Raw genomic sequence first — 24,162 nt, forward strand, 5'->3', positions numbered from 1 at the left:
TAGCTATGACTGAATTTAAAAGGCACAGTCAGATGAAAAGTCAAGTCGGGAAAAATGCTACCCAAATGTTTCAAAATGTGACATCATTTTTAAAGGAAAAATTTGAGGCCATCAGAGCTTGTTACTTTATTGCTGCCATATGCTTCTTAAGAAATCAGGTCAGCTACCTCCTGCCTGCTGCCCTCTCTCCAGCCCGCACCCTGCCAAAACCACCCTTTTCCACTCTCTGCATTTGACTGAGGTAACAATGACAATATTATAATAAAATTATCCTGGAAGGAATTCTCAAAAGTATTTCAACAATTTTCTAATGGACTATTAGGAAAATTAATTCAACCATGTTGTACTTTGGTATCAATTATGTGTGATGTACCTAAATGCTAATATAAAATCACAGGGTTCCACATAATTTTAAACTGTCTTTCTAAATGATCTTTGGAAAACTGGGTTCCCACGAGAGAGTATTAAGAACCTATGCCATGTTCTAATCTATCATTTTGCAAGGTAGACAAGATAGTATCTCTAAAGTCATCACACAAAGTGCTGGAGTCTCAGGGGCCCCATGAACTCACCACTTCCCAGAGAAAAGAGGCTGAGAGATGTGATGTAACCCTCAAAGTACAGGAAATCATCAGTATAAATTATACAATGTTAAGTTATGGTTTCATTCTTCTGAGAAGAAAAACCATAAGTTTTCTACCAAGATGCAAAATAAAAGCAAATGAAACAAACAAACAAAAATCAGTGATGATCTTCTCATTGAGAATCATCCATTCTAATCTCTGGAAAATATTTGTCTTTTTTTTTTTTCCTTCTTCTTGGCACTTTTTTCTAGCACGGAAGCCAAAGAGATCAAGCACTTGCTCCTGCTAAACCCTGTGGCCTGGGACATGGGCACAACGCCAACTCAGCCAGCTGAGGCAGCTGGGACCACCTCTAAGCCACAGGGAGCCGGCTGGCTCCAGAGGTGCACAAGGCAGGTCACCTGGGCTCCTTCAAATGGCCATTCCTCCAGGATAACATCAGCTCTCCTTCATCCTGCTCTTGGCTTCTGCCCATTTTCTAAGCTAGTTCTGCAGTCTTCCCATGGACCCATTGAGTTGTTTCAGGAAGCTGTCTGCACCCTGCTTGGTTTCGCCCACCAGGTCACAGGGCCCTGAGCAGGGCAGAGTAAAGTTGCCCAAGCCTCAGGTAAGACTCTAGGGAAACGGACAACCACCTGCTTGGCAGCAGAGGCAGGAACTGCTGGTTGCTACCTCACCCTGAGATACTTACATGTGGTAAGATTTACAGCACAATTACAAATGCATTACTAAGGAAGTGCTGGCCACCAGCTTTACCTGTTTTATTGATTTTGTTTGTTTACACTGGCCCGGCAGCCAGTTCACAGGCCCCTAGGAGTGGGTGTTGTTTTCTGTTCTGCTTTCCACGCTCTGCTGTCGGAGTGGCATCCTGAAAGGGAGCAGCCTCTCCCCTCGTGCCCACCCAGACAGAAGGTTTCAGGGCTTTTTGTGTTCGGTTTGGGTTTTGTGCGTTTTTCCTCCCAGAGGCAATTTTTTTCTTCTTAGCTATTAGGAAAAGATCTCTACTTGGTTCTCCTCTAAACATCTCTGTGGGTAAAAGTGTCTGACACAAGGGTTCAATAAATGCTTTTGAGTGAACCCCATTCCAACCCTTCTGAAGCTAGCCCTTCTCTAACCTTGTGTCTAGAGACAATCATCTTGATATAAGAAACCATCCCTTCAGCTTCTGTTTCTTTACCAGAAACTTGAGCAAGCATTTCCTTTATCGGCATGGGTGACAATCTCGGTAAGCATTTGAAAGCAAACAGTTTTACATCAAACGTTAATTTAAATTGAGTTTTAACAGCTAGATCCTAGTCACTCACCTATTAACTTTATATAATCACATGTTTTCATATTAAAAGTGGATTGAGGAGTACTTAAAAATAAAAGAGATTAATTCATTCAACATTTATTAAGCACCTCTACATGCTAAGCACTGTGATAATTGTTTTACATGTTATCTCCATTAGTATTTAACAGCAAACAGTAATGCTGTGTTATCCAATATAAAAAAATTTTTTTCTGACAAACTAAATGGAACCAAGCTACCATTAACCAGTCTACTTTTCTACTTTCCCAGGGACCATTTATATTACAGTCAAATGGCAACACAGATCAAGAACACAGCGTATCTTATACCTTTGCATTTTAGATTTGAAGATATGCTCACAGAAATTTAAATCTTAAAAATATTTGATAATGTCAAGAAAAGTCACAGAAGTAAAATACTTTGTATTATTATAGTCAACAAGAAAAAATGTCTTAGTGTTTTAGACATTAAATGTTTTACAAGCTTCGGTTTTCTAGAGATATGCCCTCCATCTCATTTTAAGGCTATTTTAATAATTGTAGATAGAACTTTGTATTCCTAAGATCGTCTGTTTTTTCCTTTAAAACGGTTTCATGTCCTTACGTAATTTTGTAAATGACAGTACCAATACCAAGAACACACTGCTTTCTGTGTGTGGCACAATTCACTTCATGATAAGAGGCAACCTAGAGCGCCATTCAGTCTCCATCCCTGGGCTTGCACTGCCTTGAGTCAATGGTAGACCATAGCTTAACAGTATCCAAGTCTGAGGTTTTATATATTTTATCCTTAAGGATATTTATTTGTTTAAAAGAAGGAAATCATGCCCTGGCCGGTTTGGCTCAGCGGTTAGAGCGTCGGCCTGCAGTCCAGAGACACCTGGGTTCGGTTCCTGCTAAGGGCATGTACCTTGGTTGCAGTTTGTCCCCAGCCCTGGTTGGGTCGTGTGGGTTGCAACCACTCGATGTGTCCCTTTCACGTCGATGTTTTTCTCTCTCTCTCTCTCCCTCCCACTCTTTCTGAACCAAAAATGGAGAAATGTTCTCGGGTGAGGATAAAAAAAAAAAAGAAGGAAAACATGATGGTATATCTCCTAAATGGATCCCCAAGTATGTAGACTAGTATTTAGAGATCCCAATAATTGCTGTGGAATGCAGGATGCTGCAATCAGCTGAAAGATGTTTATCAATAAAGACTGCAAAACTGTGAGTAAAAGCCCCATCTTCTAATGGGCTAACTTCTAACTTACTCCAGGGTCAGCAATCTATTGCCCAAGGGCCAAGTCTGGCCTGCCAACTATTTTTATAAGTAAAGTTTTACTGAGACACAACCACACCTATTTGCTACAGTATTGTCTAAGGCTGCTTTTCTGCTACAACAGCATAGTTGAAAGGTCATGTGCCTCTTGATGAAGGGGATACCTTCTGAGAAATGCAATGTTAGGCAACTTTGTCATTGTGCAAACATCATACAGTATATCTACCCAAACCTAGATGGTCTAGCCTACTACACACCTAGTCTAGACGGCCGAGCCTAGAGCTCCTCAGCCACAAGCCTGCACAGCATGTACAAACAACACAAGATTAAATCAAGCACACAGGAAAATGATGCATGGTTAAACAAGGGTGTGTACTATTCTGGAACATTTTCTGTAAATTTGAAAGTAAAACAAAATTTAAAACATAGTTAGAACAAGTTTCAATGTTAGCATTTAAAAGGGAAAACTTCAGTTACCTTCTTCAACAAGCCAAGTTAATGCAGTGTCTCCCATAATGGACTTGTAAAACATATAAATTCTGTCTAGTCTGTGCATAGATCCAAGCATGCCCGAGGCTGCAGACCACCTTCACAGCCTCTAACCCTGTAGCCTAAACCACCAGCTTACATATTTTACCCTTTGAATTTATCTTTCTTTATGGAAAACAAGCTAACTAATAATTAAAGGGATCAAAAGACTTTAAGACAAAAGAGGCTGGGGCTGAGAGAGTAGTAGGGGGAAGAGGGAAGGAAGGAGGGGATATGAATAAAGGGGCCTAGTTAATCAACAAACTAGACAAACATGTTCTGAATGATCACAAGCATTAGCAGCCCTGTTTTAGCTTTTCTCTGATAGAATAGGAAGAACACTTGCCCCAAACACTTGACCCTCATACAATATATGTACCTCCTATATAGTTTTTATATGCATGTATTCCAAGAAGAGATATGAGTTCATTTTTATAAAATACAAACATTAAGCAAACAATATGAGAACTCAAAAAGTGCCTAGAGAGCCACACATATCAACGTTGTTAAATATAGAAACTAACTGTAATGAGAATCATTATCTCCAGTTTCCAAGGATACCAGGATAAGCACTACTCCTAAATTGCAGTTCACTCAGCAAAGGGCACAGAGTGATTTATATTCAGGGTCATCCCCAGCGGAGAGCAGATGTAGAAGGAGGACCAGGGCAAATCACCCTGCTTGTTCTATTCCGTTTATTACCTAGTCCAGTTCCCAGCACCCGACCCTCCCTCTCTGGTCCCAAAACTGGCTGATGTTTTACAGGCGAAATATGAAGATCTGATTATACATAGCAACTTCCACAAAGGACAGGGTAGACTGAGACGTGATTAATGCCGGGGTGAGGGGTGGGTGGGTAGGGAAGGCTGGCATTTCCATTTGCTTTGTTTGTGAAAGGGAGAGGAGGCTGGTTTTGTGTGTCTGTCACCATAGTCGCCATCTTCCCCAGTGCCTATAAAGAAACTGTCCTGTTAATTTCAACTTTCCACTCAACCGAAGCTATCCAACCTTTTAGAGCTTAACACTCCTAAACTGCCGTCGTCTCTAGAATCAAACTCATTTTCCACCTGTTCTGTCTTCTGGACTCAGGGATCTAGACCTTTCATATAATAACTTACTATTTGTTTCTATAGCAATATAAATATAAAAACTACTTTCTGACAACCTCGGAGAGACTGCCTCCGAATCATTTATTGGTTCATTCAAAACCATTTATTGATTGCTTTCAACGTGACAGGCACTGTACCAGGCTAGGCAGGAAGACGAGAAGTAACAGAGACTTCATTCTTGATCACCAGGAAAGACATCAATAACAGGCGATGTCACCTAGGTAGTTGAAAAAGAAGCATTCTCCCTCTTAGTCAAATGTCCACTTACTAAAATAGTGATCTGGATTTCGTGGATACTTTAGCTTTATTGTAAACATACAGGACGTATACAGGGTGGTGAAAAAGTAGGTGTACAGTTGCTTGTGTGGGAAAAGACATGCAGGTTACGAAAATTGTAATACAAGAATAAACTCTCGCGTTACTCACAACTGTAAACCTACGTTTGCCCACCCTGTATATAAAAAATATCATCCAGATATAGTAGCAATTTTCCATTTAGTTCTATCCTCCGTCCCCTGTCTACCCACTGCAGTGAGCTCCCATGGGGCACCTCGGCCAGGGGCAGGGGTAGCTGAAAGGAAAGACAAGCTCTCCCTGCATTCACATGCACCCCCCCCCCCACCCTGAGACAGTGGATCAGGCTAAGCTCCTTAGCTTAATGTGATAATATAGGAGAATAAGCTGCCTGCTTTGATAACCAAGGCCTTCTGTTACTTCCCTCTTTTGCAGCTACATTAATTGCAACTTTTAATTGCTTTTAAGAGGTCAAAGGAAACCACAACGGGTTCCAGCTGTTATGTAACATATACCTTATATCTCAATAAGGCAAGCTATTTCAATACTGACAGTGAACACAGACATCAAACATGTTTCTGAAAACTTTTTTCCGATACATTTTAGATGACTATAATGGCATATTTAGATACACTGTCTTCCTGATGTCAGTACAACCCAACCCTTTTGTAAAAAAACAGACTCACTTTTCTTTTGTACTGAAATGCCATTTCTAAATTCAATAAACAAGGGAATAATGTCAACTTTGAAAACTATCTGGAATTGGAAAGTTAGTCCCAATTCTCTTAAAAGTTATGTCAGTAATTGTTTTTTGTATAGTATTCAGACATCTACTATTTCTCATAAGGGGCAACATTTTGAGATGAGTTGGAATTTAGAGAAGTTTCTATGCCTGAACCTTGAAACTTTGAAAATGCTTATGTTGACAAGGTTCAACTAAACAGGGCACTATTCAACCTTTCTCCGCGCAAAAACACAGCCATTATCTTAGATGTAACACCAAACCCGAGAAGCACGCACAAATCACCGGCAGGCAATGACAGACCAGGTTTCACAAAACCTCTGAAGGCAGAAGCCTGCTTACTACATGAGGGGGATCACTGTATTCCCTAACTGTGCATAATCGACTTCATTTATTTATTTACTTCGAAACCTTCAGCATTTAAAGTACTTCACCCAACAAATCCTGGAGCCTAAAACTTGGCCTTGAGCCACTTGGCTTTCTGGATGAAAAATCCTGGGATGCCCACCTCTTCTCTTCCACTTCTGTAACATTTAAATTGTGTGTACGTCTTCGCAAACACTTTCTAGTAGATCACCCTCCCCCTACCTCCTTGTAACTAGAAAGTGTCCAACTGGCAATCCTCAAATTATAAAGGCGGCAAAAACGTCCCTGAGTGCTGTTGCAAATTTTTAAACAGCGGATTAAGGACAACCAGGAAGGGGCAGCTGTGAGGAGGCCGAGCCACCGGCCCCGGCTCGGGTCCTGGGCCCAGCGTGCAGCCCTCAGCCTCGAGCGCAGCCTCCCGGCCTCACCTGGGCGGAGGCTGCCGGCGGCGGGGACCACCGGCCCCCCGGGGACCGCCTAGCCGAGGTAGGGGGTGTGGCCGTGGTGGGTAGCGGAAGGCGAAGGGGGGTGTCGGGGCTGCAAGTGCGTGGAGGTGACACCGCAACCCGAGAGTTGCAAGGGGAAGGAGGCTGCCCCGGGCTGTCTCCGGCCGCAGTGCCCCGGACAGGCAGCTAGCCGGCGGCTCCGGGGACGCACGGGGGCTCCGGGGCAGGGCGTGGAGGCGCGGCTGTGGGTGCCCCGGGGCCCTGCGCCCCGGGACTGTGGGTGCGCCACGCAGGGGGCGAGGGCGAGCCGGGCGGCTGCGGCGCGCACTCACCGATGCACAGCTGGATGGCGTAGGCGTAGTAGGACCAGCCGAGCAGGAGGCTGATGAACACCACCGGGATCCAGTACAGCACCCGCCGGCACCGCCGCCTGACGCTGCCCGGGCCCGACGGCGCCATCTTCCAGCAGCATCCACCTGCCCAGCTCCGCCGCCGCCCGCGGGCCTGGCTCCGAGGCGGGCTGGCCGCGCCCGGCGTCCCCGGCGGAATGGGCCCGGGGGCGGCGGCCGGCTGCGCTGCGGCCACTGCCGCCGCCGTGGCGCTAAGTCCCCATCCCGCAGCCCCGAGCCGGCGCCGCGGACTCCCGCGTCCTCAGCCCAGCGGAGCGGCGCCGCGAGAGCAGGACGGCGAGCAGGACGGCGAGGAGGACGGCGGGAGCCCGCGCCCCGCCCCCCGCCCGCCCCGCCGCCTCCCCCCGCGGCCGCGGCGCCCTCCGAGGCCGTGCGCCTGGGGTGGGGTCTGGCTCCGGTGCACCTGGATGCGCACCCCGGGCAGGTGGGAGGTGCCGCCGGGGGTCGGGCTGGAGGCGGGGCGGCCCCTGCGCGGCGTCCGCAGCTCGGGCAGCCGGAGAGCCGGAGTGGCCACGCTGCGCCTCGGGCCGCCCGCGGGGGCGGGGGCGGGGGCGGGGGCGGGGGCGGCAGAGCTGGCCTTCCGCCGACCGGCCGCGCACCTGCCCCGGGCAGGCGGGGAGCGACTCGCCCGCCCGCCCGGTACCTGCGCCCTTGGAGAGTCTGGGCGCCGAGGCCGAGGTCCTCCGGCTTGGAAAACTGTCGCTTCCACTTGTGGCTCCCGGTGCACGGGCGAGGGCAGCCAGGGCGGGGCTGCTTTCCCGAACCTGGAAACTGCAGGGGTTGGGCGTTTTGGGGGGCAGCGGGAATACGCCAAGAAGTGGGGGTGCGGGGCTGTCCGAAGAGGTTGGGCACTGAGGAAGACGCACTTTGGGTTGAGAATCCAAGGACCACCGGAGTTAGAAACACAAATTATTTGCTCTGAGAATCTGAACTCTCCTATTGAACAGAAGTGTGATTGTGAGAGTGACCATTCCCACTGCCCCCTCCCGAGAGCGAGGGGTGGGGGTTCCCTGTGTCCTCCTTCCCAGCCCATTCTGGGTGCTGGTTGAAAATTTCAAGGGCTGGTTGAAAATGCTGGACGACATCCTCAAGGTAGTTAGACCAAAGCCCTAGATTTCGGAAAAAATACAAGTGTTTCTGATACTTTTTTCCCCTTCATCTAACTGTGAACGCACCTGATTCCTCACGAAACACTTCAGTAGAGGTAGTGTATCCGAATTATATACATAATTGCTGGGTATAATGGACACAATTTCACTTAAAACTAATGGATATGTATTTACTTACAACACAGAGCCACAATACTGACGAATTACTTCATATTCATGTGGAGAATGAAAAGATAAAGTAGAAGTAAAAAAAAAAAAAAGTACTGATTAGTGTAAATGTAGTCAAATCGAAGCTCTTATGTGTTTGCCATTATCTTTCTGTGACTGGATTAAACAACAAGCTAATATTCTCCTCTGAAATAGCTATTATATTCACTCACATCCCAAATCTCTTTGCATGTGTATTAAAAACGATGCGTAGAAAATGTCAGTCAAGTTTCTGTGGGACTTGAAATAACTGAAGTGAAATTGTTCTGCGCCAGGGAACCACTCCTGCTGTAGCACCTTTTACCCTCTATGAGGGTAGATGAGTATAAACATGTAACTTCCCTGAAAATCTTAACTTTTCCCATGCATGTTAACCTTATGTTCCCAATCAGGAAAAAAAAACTAAAAACAAGAAATAAAAGTCCCTATCAGATTGCAGGTCACTCAAGACTACCATGGAATGGAAAGGCCGGATCCAGTTTTGCACAGTGGAAGACAGTCGGATTGTGCCTCTTTGTACGATGGGTGCTACCATGCCCTGTGCTGCTTTTCTTCTAACAGTCTTACAGGGTCCTGAGGTCATAAATGCAGTAGCATTCTACAGTTTTCACATCTTTTTTTCTTTCGGGAGAATACACAGGTATAACATTTTTGCAGGAGGCTACATTTTTATGGGTTATCTAAAATGTTACTTAATTGTTCAAATGTATAAATATTTGTGGAATTATTACAACCTATTGTTAACCATTTTAAGAGTACTAGTGTTACTGAGTTCTCCAAGGGTGTCACTCTTACCTTTAAAAAAACAAGTTGAGCTCAGGAAGAATTGTCTCAAAAGCCACATGATGATGGGATTGACCTCTGCATAGCCACTAATTCGACAGGTATAATCATGCATGCTCACATGTAAGCTCGTTGGTAAGTAGCCGATTGCTAAATATTGGGCATTGGTGAGAGTGGAAAAATAACTTTAATTGTTAGAGCTAGAGAACCTTAGACTTTATGCATTATTTAGGGCTGTGTATCAATAGGGAAACAATTTGGGGGTCATAGACAATTAAATAGAAACTTCACTAAAGACTTACTCTTTAGAGAGAAGTACAGAAGGTTAACTTAGCAATTTTAGATATTCAGTAATTACAACAAATTGTGACTATCATGTAATTTGATAAAACTGCTACGGCCAGTTTTGAAAGAGCCAGTCACAGCAGGGGTTGGGGAGAGAGAGAGACAGAGACACTAAAGAGAGGAAGAGGATGGCAGGCAGATGGGAGGAAGGGGAGCACTTAAGAGGAGGAGATAGGCCCCCTTACCTGGCCCACCCAGTCCCTAAGAACCGGAATTCCATCCTTACAGGCCTCTGCCTGGATGCTCCACCCATCCAGCAATTCATCAAAGTCATTAATCTCTGAAAATGTGAAACAAAACTGCTCTCAGTTCACGGTCCCATGAAGGAGACTTGATCTTGCTCTCCCTCTAGCCAAGCTTGCTTTGAATCAGCCCCTCCGATACTTCGGTCCCCAAACCTCAAACGTATCTTGCCTTCATGGTTAATATTCCAAATTTCCCTCCTACTCCCAGATCCAGGTTAAATTTTTCACTTTCTCCCTTTCATACATAGTCTGAATCGAGACGAGCACAGTCGGCCAGACCTGAGAACCCACCCCATCTCTAGGGAGCATGGACCTCCATTCCTGCTGCCTGTACCAACCTCATCTCATCTTTACAGCCAGATCACCTACCAGGAATTTTATTAGGTCACTTGTTTGATAGTTATCCATGTCCTTTTGAAAGTGTTTTTAGGGAGGAAAAAAAAAGTGTTCTCAGAGGGAAACATTGCATCTTTGAAGTATAAGATCAATGGGATTACTCTCAGATGTGTGATAAATTGTGCTGATTTTACTGTCAAGCATGGTGCTCCAGGATGCTGCCTTCTCAGGACTGGAAGGAATGAAACTGAGGCCTGGATCTGCTCCTTTACTTCCAGCTCTCCCATTCGTCCTGGCGTGGTCTGTGAAAATACTGATAGATCCTCTTTCATTGTTTCCTTGAACTAAACCTCTCTCTTTTGTGGGGAGGAAATCCCTTTGGAAGTCAACAATCCATATCAGTGACTCCAATTTTAATTGCACCTTTATAGTAGTGGCCAAGATAGTCTCTGTGGAATAACAATAATAATATGCCCAAACCACATGTTTTCAGACACACGTAAAATACAAACAATCTGAGAAAGGGAACGTGGTTTAGGGAATGTGGGGATGACGCATTGCTAAGATATTCTTTGTCTCTCAGAGATTTATAGTTCACAATTAACCCAGGATGGAATGGAAATGCAATGCAAGATCATTTTAAAAACCTGAGGAATGTGTGGTTAATTGTCTCAAAACATTGGAAAAATTGCTAAAATGGGAAAAAGTCACAAATCTTGCTTTTCAAGTACTCTGGGTTGTCTATGATAGTATTAATGTTTCTCACCACCAGATGGCAGGCACACACCAAGCAGTCCTGCTCTACTGACACGTTTTCAAAAAGATTTCTGTAGCATCAACCATCATCAGCTTAATCAAGCCAGTTATAAATTATGAATGATAACTTCATGACAAATGATATATAATTATAACTAGTTATAATTATATGTTATAATGTTACAGTTTTATGTTATAAGTCAGGAGCTAATGATTAATCAATAAAAACCATATTCAGAAAATTGAAAAGAATTGAGACCTTTTTTATACAAAGCAAATCACTTTGATTCTGCTTCCACTTCTTTACAATTTCCACTAAAGTTAACCACTTCAGAAGTAAAATAATAACTTCATTTAAACGATTGCTTTTGCCTACACTGAGCCCTTCCCTTGTGCCAAAATGGGTAGAAGGCAGTGTCTATAGAAGCCAAAAGGTGAGCAGATATTTTCTCCCCACGACTGGCAAGATCTTTAAGGAGTGACACAGTGGCATGAGTTCAGTCGGATTATTGGAAGTGGCCGTTGTGGAATTGAGAGGTCAGTGGTCAACAGAGAGTGGCCAAGGGCGACAGAATCCTGCAGTGCGGTGGCAAGCGTCCGGCGGCGTCACTGCCCCCTGGCATGCCGGCAGGCTGTTCATGCAAGATCGTGGCTGTGCGCCAAATTTATCTGTGTCAGCTCAAGCTTGGTTCTCCAGGCTTCCTATTGAATTTGTAAGGGTTTATTTACCCGCAGAACATTTTATTTTTGTCTGTGTAAAGCAACTAGCATTGATTGTGTTTGCAGCCAAGCACACTAACTGGAACATAGTTTTATTTTCATTCTGTATCCCATTTAGTTTTTTTAAATATATTTTTTATTGATTTTTTTTTTTTTTTAAGAAAAAGAAATATCAATGCGAGAGAACCATTGATTAGTGGCCTCTTGTATGCCCATACTGGGCATCAAGCCTGCAGCCTGGGCATATGCCCTGACCAGGAATTGAACTAGTGACCTGTCAGCACATGGGATGATGCTCAACCAACTGAGCCACACCAGCCAGGGCTGTATCCCATTTCTTTTTTATTTTTTATCTTCACCCAAGGACATTTTTCCATTTTTTGTTCAGATAGAGTAGGAGGGAGAAAGGAAGAGAAAGAGAGAGATAAACATCAATGTGAAAGGGACACATCAAGTGGCTGCCTCCTGCAAGACCCAACCAGGGCCAGGGATAAACTGCAACCAAGATACGTGCCTTTAGTGGGAACCGAACCCGGGTCTCTCTGGACTGCGGGCTGATGCTCTAACCACTGAGCAACCATCCAGGGCTGTATCCCATTTCTTAAAGAATCAGTGTCAGGGCCTGGAGACTGAGGCACTAGGAGACATAGGATACAGGAGTTGGAGATGGAGGAGCTGTGTTCTTTGGACTTGCACTGAGCAGTGAGCTGCTGGCCACGTGAGGCTATTCAAATTTAATTAGAATTATTGAAAATGAAATACACTAAAAAATTCCACTTTCTTAGTTGCAGCAACCACACTTCAAGGGCTCACGGCCACATGTGGCTGTTGGTGGCAGTGAAGATCCAGGACATTTCCGTCGTCACGGGATGCTCCACTGGACAGACTGACAGGACATTTTATCTCGTCTGAACACTCATGTGGCAGACTTTGTATTTATACATGGCAGAAACAAAAAAGTCCCCTCTCTAATTATATGTCTAATGTTTTGCAGACAGAAAATGAGAGGTAATAGAAAGCTGAAGACACATTTAAGTTTGTAGTGTTAGGAGCTTTCTTTGAAAACATGAGTCTAAGGAGTAAGGAGCCAGTTGGGTGAAAATGGGGTAAGAGGTATCACTACAGATTCTTCCACCTGAGGTCTGTGTGCAAATGATTACTTTCAAAGGATACGCAGCGAGAAACTTAGAGACTACTATACTCAAATTTCCATAATTAAGTCAAGTCTTAGATCTAGCTGTTCAGCCAGCTGCGCCTGAAAGTATATATAGACTCATTCCTGGAAAACTCCAGCCTTGAAACACAGAATGGTCTGTCTTCATCCAGTGGCTATAAAGACCTTTTCTGTTCTGTTGGTTGATAAGAGGATCATTGGGGCATCCAAACCATAATGGGCTACACTCAGCTCTGTCTCGCTCAGGCTGCAGGCTGGATTAGTCAGGGTGGATTTTCTACATGGCACATGTGTGGGGGTGGAAGTAATGTGTCTTGCCCAGTGGTCTGTATCCATCCACACTGGCTCTGGGAAAAAAACATAGAAACATTTAATATTTACTATTAATAAGTATTTCCAAGTGTTGTCAGTCTTCCAGTGTAACTTGGAGCTCAAGGTCACATTGCAATTTATTTTGCAAAAGGGAAAACGTCTAACTAGGGTTTTCTTGGGTCTTTAAAATGAGCAGGCAAAATGAAAAATAAATATTTAATGCTGACATTTAACAAGAAAGACATGTAGGCTTCAGATTTATAATAGAAAAAAAAATTTGATCATCAGGGATTCTTCCAACAGCTAGAATCAATTCAGTATAAATTATATCTTATTCCTCAGAGCCTTTGAGTCTATAAAATTTCAAGTGATACTTGGATACTCCAGATTGTGAATTTCCTTCTGCTGGTTTCCTTCTGCATTTGCTCGTATTCCAGTCCCTTTGATAATGGGTCATGCTGTGAGAAATGCTGCTTTGGCAATGGAATATCATTAACCTTTATATCTGGAATGTGAGACAACATGAGTTTTTGTTTTTCAAGCACTCAGTATAGTGGTTGAGGGTTCAGAGTCCATATGATCAGTGGACCCACCTTGGAGAAAACCACTGTTATACTAAAGAATGGCACAGAAGCCCTGGCAGGTTTGGCTCAGTGGTTGGAGCGTTGACCTGCGGATCAGAGAGTCCCAGGTTCCCAGGTTCGGTTCCCGCTAGGGGCACATACCAAAAAAAAAAAAAAAAAAAAGAATGGCACAGAAGCTTCTATCTCAAATAGACAGTGGGATGTGGGATTGCTTTTCCATAATGTCACTCATATAGAAAAAGAGTACATTTATGATACAACATTCTCATTTGGAAGAACATTAAATTTATTTCCAGAGAGATTGTGTAGAAGATGAAGTTTTATCTTGTTTGCATTGCGAGACAGATGATGGCCATACTTCAGGCTAGATACTTAGAAATATAACTGAAGTACCAGCATTAGAGTTTGGTTTTGCTCTGGGTGTTGCAACTGACAAACCTGGGTGTGAATTCCAGTTCTTCCCCTTACTAGCTCTCTGCTCTGTAGCAAGTTATTTACATTCTCTGGCATTTCTTGGGATATTTCTTGTTTCCTCAACAAATAAATTGGGGAAGCAATATATGAAAGTCCTTTAATAAATCCGTACATTCATCCACCTAACACATTTTGATGACTTCCTGTGTTCGAGGTATTATAATATGTGATGGTTCATGACATGGTGAGCAAAAAAAACAAACAAATCCCAAAACAAAACCCAAACAAAGAGCATGCCTTAGTCAAGTTCACCATACATCTAAGGAATGAGGATACTTTTACTTGAATGGGGATATGTTTATTAGGTTCATTGTCATGTCATCAAATGCCCTGTTGGTTTGTATGCTGTTTCTACTTATGTATACAAGGTATTAGATATGTGCATCCTGGTGCAAGAATCAGTTTGAACTGCCATGATCTGAAATGCAGCTAGTCTGCCTGTGTCTAAAAGTGAAAATGCCCATCACTAGTGGACACGTTTATATGAACAATCTGATGTTAAAATGTACATTCTTCAAACATTGCTGATGTTGAGTGTTAGTATAAAGGTGCAGATTGTATGCAAGCTTTTGGGGATCTTCTCACCAAAGCAGAGCACCCCCCCCCCCGGGGGCTGGGAATTTCTATTTGCCCTTCCAGATCCATTCTCTACCCTTCTTTGTGTTGTGCAAGGCTCATCTTTTCAGATCTATAGCGAAAGACTCCCTTGTACTCTGGAGTCTGTCAGTTAATGGGAGGTGGGCAGGGGCTCGAGAGGGCCGGAGAATAACATGGGGCGTTGGTTTCAGCTCCCCCGGCCTGGTCACTGACCACAGCTTCTGTGAGCCACAGCTGCCTCCTCCCCCTGTCTCTTTGAGCCTGGGGCTGGGTGAGTACCTGACTCCCTAGGGTGCTCAACCATACCGTTGGCTTCCTTTAACTAAGTTCTTCTCAGTTACCACTTTTGCGTGCGTCATCTCTTCCCTACCTCTTCCATCACTCATATAACCCCCAACAAGCCTGTGTGTAAGTCTGAGTACAGTCTATTTTTTGCTACGTAGGAAAAAACACATAAATGCCTACTGAATCCTTATTTTGAAAGTCACTATTATCTTTATCTCTTTCAAAATGAAAATTCATAACAGAATTATACATTACAGAACAATACATAATAGAAATTTTGGAAACAGGAAGACAAAAACCTAGCACGATTTCACCAATTAGCACAACCATTGTTATAATAGTATGTTCCCATCTGGACTCTCTTTTGCATATATTTCTTCAATGTACAATTTTGTGTTCTCTCACAAATATTTCATCACAAATGTTTTTGATGTTACTATACTGAATCATTTTAAATATTGCACAATATTCTGTTCTGTAGAATTACCATAATTCATTAAACTACTGCTCTATTGCTAGATATTTAGGTGTGTTTTCTAATTTTTTTCACTGATACAACAATACAAATAGCTTAGCTCACAGTATTTCCTCATATTTTATTATTTCGTTTGGATCAAATCCCAGAGATAAAATTGAATCAAAGAGTCAAAGTTTGAACAAATTATTCAGACGTGCTGATTTTAAATATGTCCACAATTCTCTGCTGCGCCCCCTTTTAAGAAGTGCAGGTGAATTCTCCTTGAGTGTGGACTGGACTCTGGCTGGGTGCTAACGAACAGAATAAAGTGGGAGTGATGGTGGGTCCCTGGGTGAGCTGCTCCTGAATTCCTGACTCCCAGAAATGCTGTGAGATAATAAGTGTTTTCTTAGGCCACTGCATTTTGGGCTAATTTGTTATGCAATAGATAACGAATACAGCAGCAAAGGAAAGTATTTTTGTAAATAAGCTTAAATATGAGGCACTCAGTGAGCATCCCGATTCCAGGCAATCATGGCAAAATACTGCTGCTTAGGTACAAGCAAAGAGCCAGTGAGAGACATACAGAGAACACAGAGGGAGAGAAGAGAGAAAACAGGAGAGGAGAAATGAGAAGGAATAGAAGAGAAAACAAGAGGAGGACTTAGGAAAAGTGATCGTATGTCCTAATTTACCCTGGACAGTCCAAGTTTGTGGCGCTATCCTGATATAATCATGAATAGAGTCCCCCTTTGCTTTCCAACGTGTCCTGGTTTGGATGATAAACTACATAACCCTGGATACAGACCAATATCTGAGCCTCCCCCCCAACCCCCCATTTTCTGTGTTAATGTTCCATCTTGCCCTCATGCCTGGGTGACCACAGGCTCTCTGCAATCTGCTCAGAAACACTGACTCAGAAGCACATTTCCTACCAAACCACAGCCCGTCACACCTCTTCCAGGAGTTGGTCGCCTCCGTCCACTTCCTAGTGTTCTTGCATCACAGTTAACAATTTATCGAAGCAGTTAAGGGATCGGCTAAAAAATTAGGCAAACTTGGATCTGAATCTCAGTTCGACACTTAACAGCTATTAGACTTCAGAGGTATTATAAAACTTCTTTAAGTCTCAGATATAAACTGGGAAATATAATATCATCCACTGCCTCATAGGAGTGTTGAGGATATGAATGAGATTATGTATAAACAGTCCACGAATTACAGTGGTTCAACGAACAGTTTTTCAAATTTACGATGGTGTGAAAGTGATACCCAGTCAATGGAAACTGGACTTTGAACTTTGACTATTGATCTTTTCCCAGGCTATCAATGCGCGGCAGGTCACGTGATGCGGGACAGCGGCAGTGAGCCCAGCTCCACGCCAGCCACGCGGACTCTCCCGTGGACTGTGCTGCTACCGTTTTCCAAATACTGTGTTCTGAGCACGTGTACGGTAGTCTGGGCTAAGCTCTGATATTTGGTAGGTTAGGTGTATTAAATGCATTTTCAACTTAACAATCTTTTCAATTTACAATGGATTTATTGGTCATGATTCCATTGTAAGTTAAGGAGCACATTAAAAAAAAAAAAGTTCTTTATTGGATTTAGAAAGGAAGAGAGGAGAGAGAGAAACATCAATGAGAGAGAACATCGATTGGCCGCCTCCTGCACGCCCCCCACTGGGGATCGGGCCCACAACCTGGGCATGTCCCTGACCGGGAATCGAACCGGTGACCTCTTGGTGCATGGGTCCCGCTCAGCCACTGAGTCCCACTGGCTCGGCGAGGAGCATCTTTAAATGCTTAGCCTAGGGAAGAAAGAATGCGGCAGCCGTGCGACAAGATTTGGCCCAGCTCACGAGTTCGAGTGGCTCTCATAAAGATCTGGTGGGCAAGTATCGTCAGATCCTGGAAAAGCCATTCAATTATCTGGGGCAGAACAGCTAGAAGCTTTGAAAGCTTTTGTGGAAGCAATGGTAAGTGAGAATGTCAGCCTCGTGTTCTCTCGACGGTTGCTGACTGATTTCTGCACACATCTCCCTAACTTGCCTGGTGGCACAGTCAGAGAAATCTACCATTTCACCTTGGAAAAGATCCAGCCTAGTGACTAGGGAGCTGAAATTTATGTGTATATATATGTTTTCGAGGATGACTGGATTTTATTTTAAATTAGCTCTGAACAATAGAGCAACTTTTGACTATAAAAGGAATGTATTTTAGTTTTTGACTTAATTTTTTTAAAACTAAGAGTGGGAAAATGCAAATTATGTGAATATAAATTTAGAATCCTTGAAATACGAGCAGAAGGAGCTGACAGGAAGGTGGATTTTTTTTTTTTTTTTTTTTGCCGTAGGCATTCTTCTTTTCTGTTTTTAAGAACAAGGAGCACTAGTAGACAGAAATAGTTCTAGGTCCATGGGCTATGTGTATATTTAACATGCATAAAATATTCAATAAAGTTAAGTAGGTGCCTGAGAATCCCATAGACGACAATGGAGATAACTAAAATAGGAAATATGTATAGGATAGGTTTAAAGTATTTGGCAATATTTACCAAAAGAAATTTTTAAAAAAATGTTTTCTTTTTACTATTTTTATCCCACTTTAACAATAAGTACCACTTTAGCCCGGCCGGTGTGGCTCAGTGGTTGAGCGTCGACCCTGCACCAAGAGGTCACCTGTTTGATTCCAAGTCAGGGCACAGGCCGGGTTGTGGGCCCGATCCCCAGTGGGGGGCATGCAGGAGGCAGGCAATCGATTTCTCTCTCATCGATGTTTCTATCTCTCTCTGAAATCAATAAAGAAAACAAATAATAAGTACCACTTTATATTTTTCAATAGCCCATGAATTTCACTTTGTCTTAATCTTCAAGGTCAAGTGGATGAACATGATTACAAACAAACTGATGCTAATGAATAGAGATATTAACTAACATTTACTGTTTGCTCAATTTCCCATTTACTTCTTGTAACAACCCTAAGACTCGGCTGCTATCATGATCTCATCTTACACACGAACACGCTGAGGCGTGGAAAGTGTAAGAACCTTGCTGAACCTCTGTGGTAAGGAGTTACAGAGCCAGGGTTTGAGCTCAGAAGTCTGACTTGAGAGCCCATGCTTAACCACAGTATTCTGAATAGATGGACTAAAACGATTTCACCTGTTTTTTGCATATTTTTCAATTTACCCTTCTTTGAAATCATGTCTTCTTGGAGTCTGCCTTTTGTCCTTGCCGGGTCTCTCAATTCTGTCCAAGGATCATTTAACTTTATAAATATGCAAGTCCACAGATGTCTGAATGATACACCGACTCATTCATTTAGTTGAAAGGTGGAAGCCAAATTGATCTTTAAAAATACCGTAGGAATCTAATTGAAAAAATTTCATGAATCACCTTAATGAGAAATTGGTATCAGGATCTCAAGTACAGAGAGCCTGACAATTGCTTTTTCAAAAGTGCTCATCAACTGCATAGTCATCTTGAATGGAAATGCTTCTAGCAAGACATCGTAGGACAGCAGTAATCATTCAAGTCCAGGATGTGAGAAGTAGCTTTTAAAGCATTGTTCCTCATTCTTCTGCGTTTGAAGATGATGGTGTGTTTATTTATCATTGCAATGTGAGGTGACCAGTATTCTTTTCAGCATTGGGTAATTAAAGGCAAAATTGATAAAATTATTTGCTAGTTCTTGCATTTTTTTTCTTTGCAATTGTCATTTATCATTTTCTTCCCTAATTTGTCCCAAGACTAGGGTCTCTGTTATCACAGTCATTTGCCCAGTCCTCGCCGTGCCATACAGTTGAGGGTATGTTCTCTGTGTCCTTTAAATCCCCATTTTTACCTAAATAGCCTCTGCCTTATATAAAATTAAAAAAAAAAAAGTGTTATAACATCTTGGTGTTATTCTTCATAAATTTACATTCTGCTGAAGTTACAAGGTTACCTTTGTACCTTTTATTAAGTGAACCCATTTGGAATTTGGTTGTTAAGTTTCTAAATCATATTGATGAAAATGGAAAAAATCAATTCAGACAGTTCATCATAACTGCTCCCTAGACATCAGATTGTCTTAGAGCTGAATGCTTTGTTGTTTACTGCAAGCAGCATACTTATCATCTTAATATTCTTTTTCCTTTCTTTCTTTCTTTTTTTTTTTTTTTTTACAGAGTAGCACAATGTTTATTGAATGTTAATGATCAGAATTCATTTTTAGTTTGGAAAGCACAGAACTATTTATGTTAAGGCTTAGAAATGATTGTAGGTTAAAAATATGGCTGCCCAAAAAACTTTTGATAATTGCCTAGTTGATCTTTGCTTCTGAGTTTCTGTTTTTTTTTTAATTAGTTTTTGTTGCAAATGTTTCTCCTTTTCCCCCCAATGACACCCTCCACCCCATTCCCCCCACCCCATCCCCAGCTTTGTTGTCTATATTCATTGGTCATGCATACATGCATGTAAGTTCTGTGGTTTATCTCTTCCCTCCCTCCAATCCCCCCTCCTCTGAGGCTTGTCAGTCTGTACCCCACCTCTATGTCTCTGGGTCAATTTTGTTCATTGGTTTGTTTAGTTCATTATATTCCACAAATAAGTGAGATCATGTGATATTTGTCTTTCTCTGCTTGGCTTTTTTCGCTTAGCATAATACTCTCCAGGTCGTTCCATGCCAGTTCAAAGGATAAGAGATCTTTCTTTCTTACAGCTGCATAGTATTCCATTGTATACATGTACCACAGATGGACACTTGGGTTGTTTCCAGATCTTAGCTATTGTAAGTAGTGCTGCTATGAACATAGGAATACATATATTCTTTCTGATTGGTGTTTCAGGTTTCTAGAAATGGGATCACTGGGTCAAATAGCAGTTCAATTTTTAACTTTTTGAGGTAACGCCATAGTGTTTTCCATAGTGGCTGCACCAGTCTGCATTCCCACCAGCAGTGTGCTAGAGTCCCCTTTTCTCCACACCCTCGCCAACACTTGTTGTTTGATTTGTTGATGGCAGCCATTCTGACAGGTGTGAGGGGATACCTCATAGTTGTTTTAATTTGCATCTCTCTGATGATTAGTGACACTGAGCATTTTTTCATATGTCTCTTGGCCATTTGTATGCTCTGTTTGGAGAGGTGTCTATTAGGTCCTCTGCCCATTTTTTAATTGGGTTCTTTGTCTTTCTTTTGTTGAGTTGTATGAATACTCTATATATTTTGGAAATTAACCCCTTATCTAATCATCATTGGCAATTATGGTCTCTCATATAGTAGGATCCCTTTCCATTTTGATGGTTGTTTCTTTTGCTGTGCAGAAGCTTTTAGTTTGATGTAGTCCCATGTGTTCATTTTTTCCTTTGTTTCTCTTGCCTTAGGTGATGTATCAGTGAAAATTCTGCTGTGTATGATGTCTAAAATTTTGTTGCCTGCATTTTCTTCTAGAATTTTTATGGATTCACTAGTTACATTTAAGTCTTTTATCCATTTTGAGTTTATTCTCATATATGGGGTAAGTTGATGGTCTAGCTTCATTTTTTTGCATGTAGCTGTCCAATTTTCCCAACACCATTTATTGAAGAGACTGTCTTGACTCCACTGTATGCTCTTACCGCCTTTGCCAATCTTAATATTCTTTTCTCTTAGTTTTCTAATACAAAAACCATTTTATACACTGTAATTTTGAGAAAATCCATGTTCACTTCCGAACAGCATAAACTATTACTCTTTTCTTCTGTTTTTTTACTGTCCTGTATCCCACCAAACCTACTGACACCCTTGCACACTGGCCCAAATTTCCATATCCCAGGAAAGGACTGGCTACAGAATTTTTGGAAATTACTACAAAAGGAAAAAGCAGGACTCTTTGTTAAAAAACAACAACAACAGGAAAAAACATTAAGATATTAAAATATAAAGCTTTTTCTTCTGTGGTCTTTCTCTCCACTTGTCATGATATTTTTTATTTGCTATTTAATGCCATTTTAAGTAAATAAAAATGTAAATTATTAGCATGGCTTTACCATTCATCTTTATATTGTGCGATACCAGTTTCCAAGGCACATATCGGAGCATTCAGCTTCTGGGGGAGTCACTGACATCACAGACTTCGGACGTCACAGCATCCAAGTGCTCTGGCTGCCTGCAGGTCGGACGCGGACGGCGGGCAGGAGAAAGGTTTCATCCAGCACGGAGCTGGCCAGCTGTGCTGCTTTGAGCTTGGGTGTACTTTCAGAGTGAGCGTGGACGCTCCAGGTGCCCCGGGACCCACCCCATGTCTCAGAATGCACCGCCAGGCTCCCTCTTGTCCCCAGCTGGACGGGTGAACCCTGCTCCAGCTGCGGAGACCCTAAGGAAGTCCAGTCAGACATCTCTGCTTCCCACAGGCCTGACCCCCAACCCACAGCGGACAGGTAATCCCCAAGGGGTTGCAGCTTCCGTGTGAGAAAGCTCCAAGTCCTGGGCTTAGGAGTGGGTGAGAGGCCCCTCCGCCTAGGTGCGACCGCAGGGCCACCAGCTGGTGCACTGCCAGGCGGGCAGGGTGGCCTCCGTGTTCTGCCCCGAGACTCCGGTCGTCCGTGCCTTCCCCACTGCTAGCCAGGCCTGCAGCCAGGCCCCTGCATGGGCTTGGAGGGGACTGCGCAAAGCAGAGGGTGGCCAAGAACCCTCCGACGGAGTGGAGACCGTGTGTGAGCAGAAGCAACTTCACTTACAAAACTTCAAAGATGACATTCTTAAGAATTATTCGATGAAGACTGCTGAACATTAAACCACAAGCACGGGGCCCCTCTGGTTTGGGGACACATGACCATGAAGCCAGCCCTGCCCAGGAACATTCTGAGGGAGTCAGTACTTGACCTTCAAGGAGGTAGATGTAAACAACACAGTTTTAAAGTAAGATAATGAGAAAATGACTTTTATTGTTCCTTCCCATGTCTCATACATAAAAATTGTAAAGTACCAATTTTATTTTCTTTAAGAAAATATGAGGAACATCTCATGAATATAAAAAATCTTAAGGAAGTACAGTTTTCCCCACTCAAACTGTATTCAAGCCTCTGGGATGAGGATGAGGATGATGATGATGATGATGATGATAATATAATAATATTAGGTGAACATACTCTGTGCCAGATATCGTGGTAGGCACTTATTTTATATAAATTTACTTTATGTAAATTACCTCATCTACTCCCTATAACAAAACCCCAATTTAGAGAGGAGGGACCCGAGAGAGGGACGTCAACTTGCCTAAGACCAGGAGATGAAAAAATGTGGTATACCGAGATCAGCATTCATCCTCATAATGCAGAATAATTTAGTATTGGGAAGTTTATAAAGAAGACATATCACATTTGGAGGTCAGGTTGGAAAAATGCATAATCATGTCGGTGGAAGCTGAAAAGACATTTGAGACGATTCAACACTCATTCATTTCTCCAGACTCTTCTAAATCCAGGAATTAAAGAATGCTTTCTTAACAAGATAAAGTATTTGTCTCGCATGAACAGCAAAATATTATGTTTAATTTGAAACAGAGGTAATCCTATTAGAACAGGACATAATAATATTTCTGCTATCATTTACATTGTTATGGAAGCTATGATCAATGCAATACAGGAAACAGTAATATGAGCAATAATATAGGAATGGCAAGGACACATTTACCTTCATTTACATATAATGACTGTCCACCAAAAAACTCAAGAGAATCAACTGAAAAAATATCAGAACTACTTAGAGTTAAGTGGCTGAATAAATCAACTACTTGTCTATATATCAACAATAATCAGATCAAAAACCTAATGGAAAAATCTTCATTCCTAGAAGCAACAATAAGTGTATAGGATCTAGAAAAGACCTTATAAGTAGTATGACCTAATAATAAAAGCCATAGATCTTGAGAATAATAGCTGGAATAATTGTTCCTGTTTGGGATGAAAATATTACAAAGGTACTGATGATTAATATTTTGTGACATGTTGACTGGGCCATGGAGTATCCAGGTATTTGATCAAACATTATTCTGGGTGCTTCTGTGAGGGAGTGTTCGGATGAGATTAACATTTAAACCAGTCTACCAAGTAAAGCAGATTGCTCTCTCTAATGTGGGTGGGCCTCATCCAATCAGTTGAAGGCCTGAATAGAATAATAAGGCTGACTTTCCCCCAAGTAAAAAAAAATTCCTCCTGCCTGCCTTTAAACTAAAACAATTCTCCTAGGTCTCCAGCTTGCTGACTCCCCCTGCAGATCTTAGGACTAGTTAGCTTCCATAATCTTATGAGCCAATTCTTATAATAAATCTCTCTCTCTCTCTATTTTATATCTCTATCTATCTATCTATCTATCTATCTATCTATCTATCTATCTCTATCAACTATCTATATGTATATGTATACACACACACACATATACATATATGTATATATACATACATACATATCCCTCTATACGATCCTATATAGCAGGACACACACACGGCCTATCGATTGTTTCTGTGGAGAGCCCTGACTGAGGCAGGCATCACTGATTTCCAAAGTTAATTCGTATCTTTAAAGTAAAGGAGATACAATTAAACAATTCTAAAGTTTATCTGAAAGAGAAAGAAGAGTTAAGAAAACATTTAAAACAAGAGGAATCTAAGTTTGGCTATTGAGGGGGGAATCTAAGTTTGGCTATTCAGACTAGTTTTATGAAATATGAAGACATTATAAAGCTAAAATAACTAAAATAATGTAGTTATAAAGAAAGCCAGACAGTCCAAGGG

At 42.4% G+C, this 24,162-nt stretch overlaps 2 protein-coding genes across 3 annotated transcripts in view; both read right to left on the reverse strand.

Annotated features, from left to right (window-relative positions):
* Positions 1–7,443, reverse strand: part of ZDHHC2 (zinc finger DHHC-type palmitoyltransferase 2) — a 56,428-nt gene extending 48,985 nt beyond the window's left edge. Inside the window, exon 1 of one of the 2 annotated variants that reach the window (XM_036249676.1) lies at positions 6,950–7,105. In XM_036249676.1, coding sequence (XP_036105569.1) covers positions 6,950–7,089 — 140 coding nt within the window. In that variant the 5' untranslated portion in view covers positions 7,090–7,105. Of the gene's footprint in view, positions 1–6,949 lie in introns of both variants that reach the window. The other variant, XM_036249675.1, reaches the window with a different exon arrangement.
* Positions 7,444–9,728: 2,285 nt separating this feature from the next.
* Positions 9,729–24,162, reverse strand: part of MICU3 (mitochondrial calcium uptake family member 3) — a 102,974-nt gene continuing 88,540 nt past the window's right edge. The window contains exon 16 of the transcript XR_004958029.1: positions 9,729–9,751. The gene's annotated coding sequence lies outside the window, so the exon portion shown is untranslated. The remainder of the gene's footprint in view (positions 9,752–24,162) is intronic.

This window comes from Molossus molossus, unplaced genomic scaffold, assembly GCF_014108415.1.
Source record: "Molossus molossus isolate mMolMol1 unplaced genomic scaffold, mMolMol1.p scaffold_m16_p_9, whole genome shotgun sequence".
Taxonomy (NCBI): Eukaryota; Metazoa; Chordata; class Mammalia; order Chiroptera; family Molossidae; genus Molossus; species Molossus molossus.